This window comes from Chiloscyllium punctatum, chromosome 6, assembly GCF_047496795.1.
Source record: "Chiloscyllium punctatum isolate Juve2018m chromosome 6, sChiPun1.3, whole genome shotgun sequence".
Taxonomy (NCBI): Eukaryota; Metazoa; Chordata; class Chondrichthyes; order Orectolobiformes; family Hemiscylliidae; genus Chiloscyllium; species Chiloscyllium punctatum.
This window is the reverse complement of record NC_092744.1, coordinates 61,223,663-61,240,467: the sequence shown is the minus strand read 5'-3', so window position 1 is coordinate 61,240,467 and position 16,805 is coordinate 61,223,663. Positions and strand designations below refer to the sequence as shown.

Below are 16,805 nucleotides of genomic sequence, written 5' to 3'. Positions count from 1 at the left end.
CTAATTTTGATCACATATTATGTAACATCAATCACTTTGAAGTTGGTAGCTGATTGGCATTCTCTGAAGCTTAGTCATGTTTTCCATGTATTGTCTGTCAATGGCATTTTCAGCTCTGCCATTGTGAATGCTATCATTTTATCATCTTCTGATACCAAAGACTCATTTTATCTCCGCTGCTGCATCCACTGCCCCTCAAGGCCTGTGCTCTACCATTCTCACTACTGTCTACAGTATCTTCCCTATTTGCTCTTATCCCCTCCTCCAAGCTCCAACACCATGAACTCTGCCCTGCTTCCTCACACATTTGTGACACTTGCATTGAAAGTAACAGCTGTACCACCAAATTCAACTCCCATAACATTAGCCTTTCTTTCAGAATGTGTCAAGTTGGGAGGTGGGCTGCCCAACGTTCTGCTCTTCACACCCCATGAGGAGAGCATCCTGACTGAGGAAAGCTTTACTGCTATTGAAGATTGCCCCTGACATAATGTACTAGCACCTCCTGAAGGCTGTCTCCCTTGACTGGACTGAAAAAAGCTGACAACCACGACAAGCTTCCATGGCTTTGAGTTTGCACTAAATAGAAAAACAAAACAGCAGTAATATGAGCCTAATATATCTTAGTGAGGAGGCAAAATGGCAAGTCAGGCCGTTATAAGGCAAGGATGCTGTAAACATCCAGATACGTTCAGGGAAAGAGAGTGTGTTGTAATAGTGAATGAAGAGCCTGAAGATGCAGCCATGTCCAGTCCATGAGATGTGCAGTCTGGTGTGCAGCATTGAAGACCTGAAGCATCTTGTGGGTGGATTGGACATGTGCTATGAGCATTCTTCGAGGTGCATGTTGAATGCCAGTGTCTGTGGAGGTAGTGTGTGTGTGGCCAGTGTCCATGGATCATGATCTGAGATGTTAGTGCCTGGTGTCCAACATAGAAGTCCTTCAGAACAAGCAGCAAGCTGAAGTTGTCAGCTTCCTGCACTGACTTCCATGCTGAGAATTCTCAATTTCTAACTTATTTGGTAAGACAGGAAGTTTTATACTGATGAAGCAAGTTGCATGAATAAGGCATTAAACAAACTATAATCCCATATAACTGGTCACTTGCCACAGCCTAGAGCCTTGTTGCTTGGTACTATGTAAAAGCTGGAGCAAGGTGTTCCGAATTTTGAGATAGGTCTTGCCAGACTTCTCATCCCATTGGCCAAAGATCTCACTATAGCCCATGTCACCCAGATCCCTGTAAGATTCTGCTCCATTATCAATTGTAAAACCATCTAGTTCACTGATGTCCATAGGAATATGTGACTCAAGATCCAATTGCCATTGAACCACACGGCTAAGTAGGCTATTTCAGAGTCATAGCAAGGAAACAGACCCTTTGGTCCAACTTGTCTGTGCCTACTGGACATCCCACTCTGACCTATTTGCCGATATTTGGCCCATATCCCTCTAAACCGTTCCTATTCTCTACCCATCTTACCCAACATAACCTGATGCTGCTTTGTCAGCATTGAGATATGAGGATAGTAAAAACAGGAAAAAAATTGACAACTCTCTATATATTGCTTTCGCGTTTGAACTTGTTTATGCTCTGCCCATTCCAAACACTGCCTCCAAATATTTAATGTGACTCAATATGTGACTCATAGCAATGTGTTTGACTTTTAACTACCCTCTGGTCTAACTAAGGAATATTTAAAAAGCAGGTATATGAATAAGGGCAGATAAGAGGGATATGCGCCAAATATCAGCAAGTAAGACTCGGTCAGATTGGGATGTCTGGTTGGCACAGACGAGTTGGACCAAAGGTTCTGTTTGTGTGCTGTGTAACTCTATGACTCTGAAATAGCCTAATTAGCCATTCAGTTCAATGGCAATTGGGGATGAACAACAAATGCTGACTGCTGATAATGCCCACATCTCATGAAAGAAGAAAGAAAAATAAATCCTGAGGCTCTGGTCATGGTTAATTCATTCAAATACCAACATACACCTCATGCTTAACAGCCTTGAGCAATGTCCTTATCTGTATGTCCAACATTATCTTCCAGATACGCAATTTGGCAAAAATGAATGTTACTCACTGTAATGGCATAGTAGGATTGTGCTCCAGCCTGAACAGCTAGAGGGTTTTCAAAAACAAAGTGTTAACTGGGTCTTTTGAGTATTGCAAACATTTGTATTGATCATACAAATGAGAACAACTGTAGCATTTTTTAAATGATTATTTCTAAAATGGCACATTATATGCTGTTTTATTCATTCCAGATCAGTGTGGCCCAGTAGAATTTGCGAGCTTGCCAAACTTGTGATGATTTAATCACCGCTTGATGTGAAACATATGCAAAGTTTTTAAAAAGTGCAAGTTTTTGAAACTAGGTTTGAAGTTTTAAATCATCTGCAAGCAAAGTGACTACATTCACTGCCACAGCCAGGAGAACAACTTCAAGAGTTTTACAATCCAACTGTTCTTCAAAGTAAGTTTGCCATGTGCAGTCTCAAAATGTGGCAACAACCAGTTAACCAAAGTGTTCTGTTTCTTAATGTGTGCTCCAGTTTATTTTAAGAAAAACATAAACTGATTCTGTTTTGTCAGCATTGAGATATCAGGATACTTAAAACGGGAGAAAGAATTGACAAATGTCAATATATTGCTTTTCATTCGAACTTGCTTATGCTTATGTCTATTCCAAACACAGACTCCAAATATTTAATATTGATTATACATTTAATATACTTTTGGCTCAGGACCAACCTTTTGCAATCTCTATTTTTCTGCTAATGAGGCCTTATTCCTTCAATTGCTCATTTAAACAGATCTGTTTAGATAGAGATGTGACATTTGCACCTTTCAGTTTTCAAATATTGCATTTTCAAGCTTCATTGGCAGCTATGCAGAGCTTGTGTCTGTCATGAACTTCAACTGTTTTGTGAGATTGCCAACTAGCAGCTAAACATAATCAAATTCTTCAGTTAGCATCCCTTGTGTCACCAGATTCCCTAAGGAAATGTTGAGAACAATTGGATTACTGTCCTTCTGAAAGCTGGCTCTGCTTTCACAGCACTGAACAGAGGAGTGCCATAGATCTGGAGGTATTGTTAATTAGAGACACTCGGAGGCAACATGAATAGAGAAGTCAGTAAATGGAGAACTATTTTTCTTGTTTCATTGAACATATGAACTACAGCATCTATGTCATGAGAAACCCAACAACTGAACTACATTTTGATAAACATAGTTGTGGGCTGACCAATATATGACTTGTACTGAATAGCAATGTGGTTGCTTCAGTCTTGCTCAATTAGGGACAAATGACATAACATTTTAGTGAGTGCCACCCATACTCACACCCACCACTGCAACATTAACTGTGTCTTGCGTGGCTCTAAAACTGAACAGCATCAATTCACCAACTGTTCATGCCCAACTCAACAAATGTACAAAGTGAGATTGTAATGGAGTACATTGCTCTGGATTTTCTAATCTTGTTTTCTTAAGCATCTTTTGAGTTATTTTTTAAAAAAAATCTACCAGACTTACAATATATTTTTGTTAGTGTGTTTTTTTTCTGCATCACGTGCCTTCAATTTGTCATTTTCCCCACAGTCCTGATGAATTGTGATTTCCTCCTATCTCTAAAATGGATAGTTTCCTTTACTTATGCTTTGCATCTGTGGTTTATTAATTTTGTGCTTTGTTTGCATTTTTATTTTGTTGTCAATATCTTGTATTTTGAAAATAATACACAAATCAAAATACAAGAATACCAGAATAGCCTGTCTCTTTAAAGAAAAGGAGAGGGAAAGAGTTTTTGGTTAAGGAGTGAGTGCTGAAGAAAGTTTTAGAAGGTTCACTAACAGAATTGATTTGTCTAGAGCTGAGGAATAAAAAGTGTGTACAGAGGTACCGCGATTTCCCAGCATTCGATTATCCAAATTTCAAATTAGCCGGACAAGATCACAAGGTCCCGATGCTTGGCTAAATTGCGTTGCCCTGTATTCGATTATCCGAACAATTGATTATCTGAACAAAATACTGTACCCACCGCCCGTGTCATTTGGATAATCGAGGTTCCTCTCAAGGTTCAGCGAGAAATTGAGAAACAAATTTGTAAGGAATTCTCAGTTATCTGTAAGAATAGTAGGGTGGTTATGGTAGAGGATTTTAACTTTCAAAACATAGACTGGGACTGCCATAGCATTAAGGGTTTAGATGGAGAGGAAGTTGTTAAATGCGTACAAGAAAACTTTCTGATTCAGTATGTGGATATACGTACTAGAGAAGGGGCAAAACTTGACCTACTCTTGGGAAATAAGGCAGGGCAAGTGACTGAGGTGTCAGTGGGGGAGCACTTTGGAGCCAGTGACCATAATTCTATTAGTTTCAAAATAGTGATGGTAAAGGATAAACCAGATCTAAAAGTTGAAGTTCTAAATTGGAGGAAGGCTAATTTTGGTGGTTTTAGACAAGAATTTTCAAAAGCTGATTGGGGGCAGATGTTCACAGGTAAAGGGACGGCTAGAAAATTGAAACCTTCAGAAATGAGATAACGAGAGTCCAGCGACAGTATATTCCTGTCAGGGTGAAAGGAAAAGCTGGTAGATACAGGGAATGCTGGATGACTAAAGAAATTGAGGGTTTGGTTAAGAAAAAGAAGGAAATATATGTCAGGTATAGACAGGATAGATCGAGTGAATCCTTAGAACAGTATAAAGGCAGTAGGAGTATACTTAAGAGGGAAATCAGGAGGGCAAAAAGGGGACAAGAGATAGCTTTGGCAAATAGAGTTAAGGAGAATCCAAAGGGTTTTTACATATACATTAAAAACAAAAGGGCAACTAGGGAGAGAATAGGGCCCCTCAAGGATCAGCAAGGCAGCCTATGTGTGAAGCCACAGGAGATGGGAGAAATACTGAATGAGTATTTTGCGTCAGTATTTACTGTGGAAAAGGATATGGAAGATATAGAATGTAGGGAAATAGATGGCAACATCTTGAAAAAAATGTCCATATCGCAGAGGAGGAAGTGCCGGATGTCTTGAAATGCATAAAAGTCGATAAATCCCCAGGACCTGATCAGGTGTACCCTGGAACTCTGTGGGAAGCTAGGGAAGTGATCGCTGGACCCCTTGCTGAGATATTTGTATCATCGATAGTCGCAGGTGAGGTGCTGAAAGACTGGAGGTTGGCTATTGTGGTGTCACTATTTAAGAAAAGTGGTAAGGACAAGTGAGGGAACTATAGACCGTGAGCCTGAAGCCGGTGATGGGCAAGTTGTTGGAGGGAATCCTAAGGGACAGGATGTACATATATTTGGATAGGCAAGGAATGGGGATAGACAGCATGGTTTAGTGTGTGGGAAATTGTCTCACAAACTTGATTGAGTTTTTTGAAGTAGTAACAAAGAGGATTGATGAGGGCAGAGCGGTGGACGCGATCTATATGGACTTCAGTAAGGCATTCGACAAGGTTCCTCATGGGAGACTGGTTAGCAAGGTGAGATCTCATGGAATACAGGGAGAACTAGCCATTTGGATACAGAACTGGCTCAAAGGTAGAAGACAGAGGGTGGTGGTGGAGGGTTGTTTTTCAGAATGGAGGCCTGTGACCAGCGGAGTGCCGCAAGGATCGGTGCTGGATCCACTACTTTTCATCATTTGTATAAATGATTTGGATGTGAGCATAAGAGGTATAGTTAGTAAGTTTGCAGATGACACCAAAATTGGAGGTGTAGTGGACAGCAAAGAAGATTACCTCAGATTGCAATAGGATCTTGATCAGATGGGCCAATGGGCTGAGAAGTGGCGGATGGAGTTTAATTCAGATAAATGCGAGGTACTGCATTTTGGGAAAGCAAGTCATAGCAGGATGTATACACTTAATGGTAAGGTCCTAGGGAGTATTGCTGAACAAAGAAACCTTGGAATGCAAGTCCATAGGTCCTTGGAAGTAGAGTAGAGTCATAGGTAGATAGCATAGTGAAGAAGGCGTTTGTTATGCTTTCCTTTGATGGTCAGAGTATTGAGTACAGGAATTGGGAGGTCACGTAGCGGCTGTACAGGATATTGGTTAGGCCACTGTTGGAATATTGCATGCAATTCTGGTCTCTTTCCTATTGGAAGGATGTTATGAAATTTGAAAGGGTTCAGAAAAGAGTTACAGGATGTTGCCAGGTTTGGAGGATTTGAGCTATAAGGAGAGGCTGAATAGGCTGGAGCTGTTTTCCCTGGAGCATCAGGCTGAGAGGTGAAGTTATAGAGGTTTAAAAATCATGAGGGGCATGGATAGGATAGATAGACAAGGTCTTTTCCCTGGGGTGGGGGGAGTCTAGAACTAAAGGGCACAAGTTTAGGGTGAGAGGGGAAAGGTATGAAAGAGACCTAAGGGGCAACATTTTCATGCAGAGGGTGGTATGTGTATGGAATGAGCTGCCAGAGGAAGTGATGGAGGCTAGTACAATTGCAACATTTAAAAGGCATCTGGATGGGTATATGAATAGGAAGGGTTTGGAGGGATATGAGCCAGATGTTAGCAGGTGGGACTAGATTGGGTTGGGATATCTGGTTGGCCTGGGTGAGTTGGACTGAAGGGTCTGTTACCCCACTGTACATTTCTATGACTCCTTGACTCTAATTAGATTGCTCAGTGTAATATATGGACCACCGGAAAAGAAAGAGAAGAAAAAATCTGCAAGGAATTTATAGAGAGGAGTTAACATATAGAGCCATTATAATGGGGGAATATCGACCAGAACATTGATAGTGGATAAGGCAGTAACCAAGAAGCATTCCTAGATTGTGTTCAGGAGAATTTTCTACGTCATATGTGTTCAATCCAATAAGAAAGGAGGAACTACTAGTGCCTGGTTCTAGGGAAGATGTGGGCTAAGTAGGTCAAATGACAGTGGGGGATGATTTAAGGGACTGTGACCATTACATCATAAGATTTAGAATGACAGCAGAACATCATATTGGTCAATGTCAGAGTAAGAATCTTCAACCAGCAGAAAGCAGACTTTAGTGGGGCAAGAACAATGGTGTGCTGGATAGGCTGGAATTGAAGAATGGCAGTTAAACAATGAGCTCCCTTCAAAGAGGACATGATTTTGGCATAGTCAAGTTGCATTCCCTTAAAAGGAATGGGTCGGACAAACAAATGCAGAGCTCCCTGGATGAAAAAGGAGATAAAAACTATATTAAAGAAGAGAAGATGTGTTTATGGTAAGTGTCAGGTAGTAAATACAATTGAGTCCAAGCTGAATAGAGAAGATTAAGAAAGGAGGTGAGAAAGAAAATATGTGAAGCAAAGAGGGATTATGAAAAAGACTGGCACCAAAATAAAGTGAAATCCCCAAATCTTCTACAAAGACATCAAGTGTAAAAAGTTGGTAAAAGGAGGAATAGGTTTGGTTACAGCCCCAAAAAGGGGTTTACACAAAAAGGCAGGAGACATGATTGAGGTGTTAAATAAACCTTTGTCTCTGTTTACCTATAACGCAGATGCTGCCTAAGCCATGGTAACAGAGAAGGCAAGTCAGTCACTAGAAATGTTTAAAATTGATAAAGCGGAGATATTGGATATACTGTCAGTACCTAAATTTGATAAGGCACCAGGACAGGGGGAGATGTAGCTAAGACATTGAACAAAGTGAGAGGGGAAATTGCAAAGGCACTGGCAATATTCATTCAATCTTCCCTGCAATTGGAGGGTGGTGCTGGATGATTGGAAAATTGCAAACATTACACCTTTGCTCAAAAAAGCTTGTAAAGATCAGCCCAGAAATTACTGACCTGTCAGTTTAACTACAGTGGTGGAGAGACTGCTACAAACAATTACCTGGGGTACAGTGAATAAACAAATGGAAAATGTGGATTGATTCAGAGGAATCAGCATACATTTGTTAACAGAAAATTGTTACTAACTAACTAGCCAGAGTTTTGTTTTGAAGTGGTAGTAGAGAGGGGTAGTAAGGGGAAGACTGTTGATGTGGTGTACGCCGACTTACAAAAGGCTGTCTATCCACTGTCAGAAACAAGACTTGTCAGGGAAGTTGTAAGTCATGGAGTAAAGAAGACAGTAGCAATATGCATGGTTGAGAGATCGAAAATAGTGAGTAATGGTTAATGGGTATTTTACGGGCCGAAAGAAGATTTGCATTGGAATTTGCGAGGGGTTGGTATTGAAACCCTTGCCTTTCCTGATATATATGAATGATCTTGGAATGCAGCAACGTTCCCCTTAAGCTGCATGGCTGTGTCTGCTCAGAGCCACTTGTGTTTCTCATATGTGAAATGGCATTGGCACACTGATCACAGCATTAACTTCTGGTTCTGGAACTGACTGCCATGCACAGACCTTGGAGGCTTATGCAGCCAAAAAAAAAGAAATAAAGGGAATACAGGTGTGAAAAAAACAAATTCAAAATTTGTGGGAAACAAAAAACTTGGAAGAATTAAATACTATCAGGAGAACAATATAGCATTTCACAAATGCATTGACTAGTTATAGAGTCATAAAGATGTACAGCATAGAAACAGACCCTTCAATCCCCTTGTCCATGCTGACTAGATATCGTAAATTAATCTAGTCCCATTTGCCAGCACTAGGCCCATATCCCTCTAGACCCTTCCTATTCATATACCCATCCAGATGCCTTTTAAAAAGTTGTCATTTTACCAGACTCCCTGACTTCCTTGGGCAGCTCATTCCATACATGCACCATGCTTTCAATGAAAAAGTTAGTGGAGAGGCCAGATAGGTGGAAGATTCAATGTGGTAAAGGTGATACTTTGGTACAAAGAACATGGGAAAATAGTGTAAAATAAAGAATGTGCAGGACCAGTGTGACATGGTTATATATGTACATTAATCATTAATGGTGACAGAATAGATGGTGAGAGCTATTACTAATGCCACACAATATTCTATGTTTCTTAAACAGGTGAATAGGGTACAAGAGCAATGATGAATTTATATTCAATGTAGACTTCAGCTGCAGTATTGTGTAAACTTCTGGGTGCCAGACTTTGGGAAGGATGTGACTGCCATAGAACAAGTGCAGAAGAGGTTTACAAGAATGGTTCCAGCAATGAGACACTTCAGTTATGACTAAGTAATGGAGAAGTTGGGTCTGTATTCCTTGGAATGGAGAAAGGAAATCTGATTGACTTTTTCAAAACCTTGATGGATCTTAATAGTGTAGAATCACAGAATTGCTGTGATGCAGAAAGAGAAACTGTTCCCACTTGTCAGAGGTTCAAGAACCAGGCAGCATAGTGTTAAAGTGTTTTGCAACAGTAGCAAATGTGAAGTGAGAAAGAACTTTCTCATCCAGCAAACAGAATGTGGAACCTACTGCCTAGAAAGTGGAGAAGGTTCATGTTTTTCTTTTATTCACTTGTGACTAATGGGTGTTACTGACTGGTCAGCATTTATTACCTGGTCATAGTTGCCCTTGAGAAGGTGGTAGCGAGCTGCCTCCTTGAAATGCTGCAATCCATGTGCAGTGGCTAGACCTGCAATGCCTTTAAGGAGGGAATTCCAGGATTTTGATCCAGCGACAGTGAAGGAATGACGATATGTTTCCAGTCAGGATGGTGAATGACTTGGAGGAGAACTTGCAGTTGGTGGTGTTCCCAAGTATCTCCTGCCCTTGTTCTTCAAGATGTAAGTGAATGTGTGTTTGGAAGGTGCTAAATAATGATCTTTGATGAATTGATGCAGTGCACATTGCTGCTACTGAGTGTTGACTGGAGGCAATGGATGTTTGTGGATATGGGGCCAGTTAAGCAGGCTACTCTGTCCTGGAAGCTTCTTGAGTATTGTTGGAGCTGCACTCATCTGGACAAATGGGAAGTATTTCATTACACTTCTGACTAATGACTTTTAGATGGTGGACAGTCTTTGAGGATTCAGCCGGTGTGTTACTTGCCACAGGATTCCTAACCTCTCACCTGCTTTTGTAGCCACTGTGTTTATGTGGCATGTCCAGTTGAGCTTCTAGTCAATGGTAACCCTCAAGATGTTGATTGTGGAGGATTTGAGGCATCAGGGGCATTCATTGAAGGACCCAAGAGGTCATTGGATGATTAGGTAAATAAGAACAATGCAGGTTATGGGAAAAAGGTAGGAGATTAGCGTAAAGGTAAAATAAAGGTAGGAGATTAGCATAAAGGTAAAATAAAGGTAGGAGATTAGCGTAAAGGTAAAATAAAGGTAGGAGATTAGCATAAAGGTAAAATAAAGGTAGGAGATTAGCATAAAGGTAAAATACTGAGAGCACGTGTAGACATGATGGACTAAATGTCCTATGCCATAACGATTCTGTGATTCTGTAATCTATAGTAATGACTGGCAGATTATGTTCAATGCAGATAAGAAGTAAGTAGTAGTTAAAATATATGTTACGGTAACAAGTTTTGAATTTACTTCCAAATGTCTCCGAAAATCTTTTAACCATTTAAAAATATTTATACTTGTGATGTTGATTTTTAAATCCTCGGCACACAGGGCCTTGCTGTGAATCAGCTTTGATGAATTTAAACATGTACTTTTATTGTCATTTTAAACACAGCCAATATGGTCAACTGCAGTAACCTGAAAGAAATTAACAGTGGTCTTGCACAATGTTTGTAGGAATTATAGAGAAACCTCTGCATACAGATTGGGGTGAAAACAGCACTGTCATTATGGAAACTCCAGTAACAAAGACTTAGCAAACAGTGAATGACAGGAGTATAGGGACTGAGCTTGGTAGAGGCAGAAAAAATAATTGGGAGCCACATAACTACCATGGCACTGCTGTGAGGTATTTTGCAATGGGCTGCCAACAGAAGGGTGCAACCTAACAGGCAAAACAAAATTGAAGCAGAGTTGGAATATTTTTGTGCAGTCAGTTACAGCAGAAACAAGAGGCCCTGGTGATAAAGACTTGGAACTACTACCAAAATCAATATTTTCTCATTTCAGTGTAGGGATCTTTACAATATTGCCTCTAACAACTTGGCAGATCCAATAACTGGTCCCTTCCCTTTGTTCTGTTTGGCTCTTTATTTTGTCTTTCTGACTAGTTTTGCCTGGATTTTCTTTTTAATTCTGGATTTGCTTTTTATACTTTTGTTTCACAATGCTGTTTACACTGTTGCCATTGACCCTGTCTGCCTTTCCACCTCTATCTTCATATTCTGTTTATATGCCTCCTTCTCTCATAATGCCGACTATCTGTTGTATGGAGAAAATGTCAGGCCTCCACTCGGTCATTTGGTTAACACAGGAGCGTTTCATATTATTTTAATATTGGCTTGTAACCAGGATGAGATTTTCCATCTGGAGTGCCACAAAAAATAGCACCAAATGATGAATCAAAGGAATAACAAATAATTTCCATCACTTAGCTAGGCATTGACCTCAGTGACCAGGTAGATGCTTATATTTAGATATATGCAAATCACTTCACAATGTAATTGGTCATATTATATCATGGATTGGCCTGGCATCAGTGAGAAAACCATCCCTATTTAAGTCAGAGGCCGAAGGGGCTGACATAGATTTCCAGTCAACAGGAGTCAAATTTCAATTAGACCCATTAATATACAAATTGACACCAGTTATCCCTAATTTACTACAGTTTTGCGATGCCTCAGTGGTCAAACAGGAACAGTGCAATTTTCCCATGCCTGCCAGATTTGCGAGGGGCCTCTCATTATCAGGCACTCTGTCCCCACATTGTAGAACCTGGCATTGGGGAGGAGAGGGTGGCAATGAGAACAGCCCTCTCTTCTGGTAACCCTGCCCCACAATCAGCCCCCACCCAACTTTGGTCTGGGGTCCACCACCTTTCTGCTTCCATTGTCACTGACTGTAGGTCTTCAGCTAGGTGAAAATGAGGACTGCAGATGCTGAAGATCAGAGTCTAGATTAGAGTGGTGCTGGAAAAGCACAACGGGTCAGGCAGCATCCGAGGAGCAGGAAAATCGATGTTTTGGGCAAAAGCCCTTCATCAGGAATGGGTCTTCAGGATGTAGGTCTTCAGCTGTCAATCCACTTGACACTTTGAAATGAAATTAATTAATGAAATTAACCAGTTAAAGATCCTTTGTCTGTTTCCTAATCGTTATTTCCTCAGCCATCCATATCACTAATTTTCAGCCTTCTATTTCCTTCCCTTCCTTGCAACTTAATGCTCAAGTTTCTACCTTCCTGTGAAGCCAGCTTAAACTGTCCCCTACAACACATTGATGATTTGGACATTGTAGAGATGCAACTCACCCAATTTGTACATGTCTCATCTCAAATAGTATTTAAAATCCATAGCCTTAGCAACTCAACTGAATGCCTTTATCTTCTGCACTCTGTCTCCCTGGCTATACTTTCAGCTGCATTATCCTTCCTTTCAAATTTATTAGCATATGGCACCAGCAGTAAAATGATAATTACTATCCTTGAATTCTTATCTTTTAATTTCTTTCCTAGCTCTCAAAAATCTGCCTGGAGGATCTAATCCATCCTTCTATCTTTGTCTATGTTATTAATATAAATATGGACCTATATCCTTCCCTCCTTAACACCATATAGAAATACATCATTTCTGCACTTCTGAACAGAATGTTTCAAATAATAATAATACCATAGGCTCCATATATGGCGTTTCAGCTTGATCTTTCCCTTTGGAATTGTTAACATGATTCTGGTTGTCTCTGTATCTCCAATCACCTTATGTATTTTAACGTATGTCCTTTTATAATTGTTGCTCACTTACACTTAAGGCCTACAGAAGTAATTTCCCACCAACATGAGGAGAATATTTTAATGTAACAATCCTGCCAAAGCCAAAACTTAAAATACTATTTGGAACTAATCTCACATTTAGCAGCACAGCCTTGAAACATGGAAGTCTCATGCTGTGATGGTGTTCAGATTGTATAGGTTGGAATTTCAATTCTTTTCTCTTCGGTCATTGAAAAACAAGCTTTTATCTCAACAACTCATAGATAGGTTGAAACTGAGGATCTAAACAAATTTGTTATTTTAAATTTTGTTTCAGTCTGATGAATGCAAGCATAACATGTCATGGCTGAAACATAGCATTGACTCATAACGCACATGCAAAATCTAAATTTATTGCCAGAAATTTGAATTGTCTTTAATGTTAGTTCAACTTATATGCAGTGATTTACAGGTAAATCCATAGGAGCTTTTAAACAATAGGAAAGCAAACACCATTTACAATAAATGAGTACTTCCAGAGTCAAAAATTGCATCTTACCTTGAGATGATATTTTATATGGATTGCAAGAGAAAATCCCTGGTATAGTTGCTTAAATAGTGATGTCCAGAAGGTGCCAGAATTGTTACTCTCATATGAATATACATACTTAAGTCACAGTTGCTGAATTTTTTTTAATGGTTAACTTCAATAATTATTTATAGTGGAGCATCTCTCAGAGGAAATTGTAAAAATGATTTTATTTGTCAATCTTCTTGGCTATGTTGAAGCAGTTGATTCCTCGACCCAGGAGCCAGCTCCACAAATTACTCCAGAATTAGAATTGGAAGATGACTTTTTCAGTTGCAGTGGAAGCATCTATTCGGTATTAGCCCTAATATTTCTCTTTTTTTTGTTCCAAATGCCAGTACCCAATGGATTCTTAAGCATCAACACTAATTTTTTTCCTGCACTTAAGTACTAATCACCTGGGAGTATTAAGCCACATTATATTTCACGTTATCGACACAAAAATGATTTCATCTTATTAGACAGGAAGTCAAATGATCTCCAGGACTATATATAATTTTAGCATCTCTCCCATCTGGAGCTTTGATGAAACCATCCTAACTGGGTTAATATGAATTCCTGAAACCCAATATTTTCAATTGTGAAAAATGTACAATAGTACAAGCACACACTTACAGTTTGAAATGTTGAGTTTCTTTACTTGTAGAATTCTGCAAGTATAGGTTAACACTTATTCTTCTGACTAAACCATAAATCAATATGGTTAGAAGATATATTGTGAAAAGCATTTTAATATCATTACCAGTAATAATACAGTTTATACAGAAAGGCATTGCATTAACAAATTTTGGAGGGAAAAATGTAACTAGGATTTGTTCTTGACATTTATACTATCAAGTTGTTGGAAGAAAAAATAGAGCTAATTCCCGAAGTTCTGATTCCTTTTATAAAGTTTCATTCACACATAGATGAAAGACTTCATCCTTTAATCCAGTTACTGAGTCGTTGAAAAATTTCTTCTCTTGCTTTAGTGAGTTGCGGTATATCAGTTTGTTTTTCTGGATACATATCCGCACAATGGGCTGTACCTGGGTAATAAAGGAAAACAAACAAAATTGAAAACCCTGCTAAAACTGGCTTGTGTACACTATATTTTCATAAAACCCTCATTTATATTTATTGCTTTAAGAACATGCTAAGTATATCCTGCATACACATATACACTTCTTAGTTTAATGTCAATGATATTTGTTAAAGTCAATGATAACTAGCTAATTGTGAAACAGTCACCAACTACCGAATGGAATTCACCAACAACTGTTCATTTTTGTAGTTGTATAAGGCCAACTTATACCTTCCAGGTGTTTTGTTAGGCACAACAAATCAGTCCTTAGGATTAAAAAAAAAATCAAAATCAAAAACATTTTCTTCCACACTCTTCAACTAATCCTTTCTTTGAATATATTTTTCTTTGTCCTTTCCTGAGATATGAAGGCCAGCAATATTGCTCATCCCTAATTGACCTTGAATTGAAAGGCTTATTCTGTCATTTCAGAGGACAGTTTGGAGTCAAACACTAGATCTGGAATCATGTGTGGGCCAAACCAGGTAACACTGTCAGATTTCCTTCCTCACTCGTACACGTAGATCAAGGTGGCAGTTGATTTTTAACTTTTGTATATTTTTGCAAAGTAAAATTTCTGGCAAGAGGAGGCTTTCTGCTGAGAGGGGGAAGGCAGTCAGCTCCATCAATATCTCTTCTCTTTCAGTTTAAACTTTCCCTAACAGTCTACCTACTCCACACAGGATTTGAAGGTGATTGAATTTATATCTGTACTCTTTCTTTTTCTGGAGCGGTCCTTTCTTAAAAAAAAAACAGCTTTTGAAATTGAAGTTTAAAAACATCAGTATTTTGGGGATCTGATCCATTGTCAGACTACTTAAACTACTCAGTATTGACACACTATCAGACTCTGGTTATCAGCCTTAACAGAAACATGTTGCAGATTATTCCCCTCCCTAGTGTGGCATGAGTAATGGCAAGAAGTTTGGGAAATTTTGGACAGAATGAAAAAAAAATGACTCTGGAGATCAAGAATAAATTCCTCGACTTTCCTCTCAGGCCATAAATGGTGAATTGAGAATGTTGCCAATGAGTGGTGACTAACTTTTTTCAATGCATTCACTCCGTCCACCACTGACACTCGGCAGCAGCCGTGTATGTTATTTGCAAGGTACACTGGAGAAATTCACCAAGGTTACATAGACAGGACCTTCCAAACCCATGACCAAACCCATCTAGAAGGACAAGGGCAGCAGATATGAGAGAACACCACCACCGACAAGTTCCCCTCCAAGTCACACAGCATCCTGATTCGGAAATATATCACCATTCCTTCAAAATCCTGGGCCTCTCTCCCGAACAGCATTGTTGGTGTGAGTGCATCAAATGCAGCAGTTTGAGAAGACAGTTCATCCACATTCTCATGGACAACTAGGGACAGGTAATAAATGCTGGCCAGAGACGCATACATCCCATGAATGAATAAAACAATTCTCTGCACCTTCTCTTTTGCTGTAATACTATATTCAGCATTCTGTTCTATTAGCCTGAAATGCTTATGTAAGATATAATTTGTCTGGACTGCACACAAAACAATAGTTTTCTCTGTATCTCAGTACATGTGACAATAATAAATCAAATCAAATCAAACTAGATAGCACATATTCTTGATAATTAAATCAAGCAGATGCCTAGTAGCTGCATCTAGCTGAATGCTTGTCCTGGCCATTGTGCAATTACTTCTTTATCACAACATTCTTGTATGCTGTTTGACCACCATTCTCTTCAACCATTCATCCATGCAAGTTGGCATCAGCAAACCACCAGCCTCTCAATATCATGACGCCTGCTCTCGGGAACACTTCAGTTACCACCCCAGCCCTTCAAAACTATACCTTGGAGCTCATGGACATTTTTGATCTGCAGGCTACTGCTCGGTTGCTTAACATGCAGGCGCACTTATGCATCTATGTATCTGCACAGTATATCTCACTTGGCCCTCACTTCGTTTTCTTAGAATTCACTTACTTTACCACTTAGTGGAGGCTGCCAATCTCCGTACATTTCTTATTGCTTACTTAGCACACAATCACTGGCTTCAGGATTGACTGTCAGGCTGCAGTCCCTCCGTGGTTTACATTGGATTCTTCATACACATGGTCTTTAGTGCTCGGTTACAGGCTGTCACCTCTGTGGCTGGTATTTCTTTTAGCACCGAGTGAGATGCAGGCAGGATGTACTGAACAGTTAATCTATACAGATAAGGGTTGGATGTGTTACTGTGCAGCACCGTGCTATGTCAATGTCATACTTACAGCATGCGCCAACTGTTCAAATGGGAAACTCACTGCATGCACTTGGTGAAACTAAAGGAAAGCAGTTCTTAATGGTGTGAAAGGACACCACAGTCAGTCACAAGATATAGCCACAACGGCTCGTCTGATTACATTACACTTAAGTACTCTGTGATACTGTTTGGAGATCTGTTCCTGCAGTTCAGGAAT

The 16,805-nt window shown here is 39.6% G+C and overlaps 1 protein-coding gene and 1 long non-coding RNA gene across 4 annotated transcripts in view; one reads left to right on the top strand and one right to left on the bottom strand.

Moving 5' to 3' along the window:
- The window catches only part of LOC140479008 (uncharacterized), a 30,593-nt gene that overhangs the window by 6,361 nt on the left and 7,427 nt on the right, over window positions 1-16,805 (top strand). The window contains exon 3 of one of the 3 annotated variants that reach the window (XR_011960918.1): window positions 2,273-2,481. The exons of the other annotated variants lie outside the window; for them this stretch is intronic. This is a non-coding gene — a long non-coding RNA (uncharacterized lncRNA). The remainder of the gene's footprint in view (window positions 1-2,272; window positions 2,482-16,805) is intronic. 3 annotated transcript variants of the gene reach the window in all.
- The window catches only part of prss59 (serine protease 59, putative), a 51,879-nt gene continuing 49,147 nt past the window's right edge, over window positions 14,074-16,805 (bottom strand). The window contains exon 9 of the mRNA XM_072572763.1: window positions 14,074-14,326. Within this exon, the coding sequence (XP_072428864.1) occupies window positions 14,217-14,326 (110 nt within the window). The 3' untranslated portion in view covers window positions 14,074-14,216. The remainder of the gene's footprint in view (window positions 14,327-16,805) is intronic.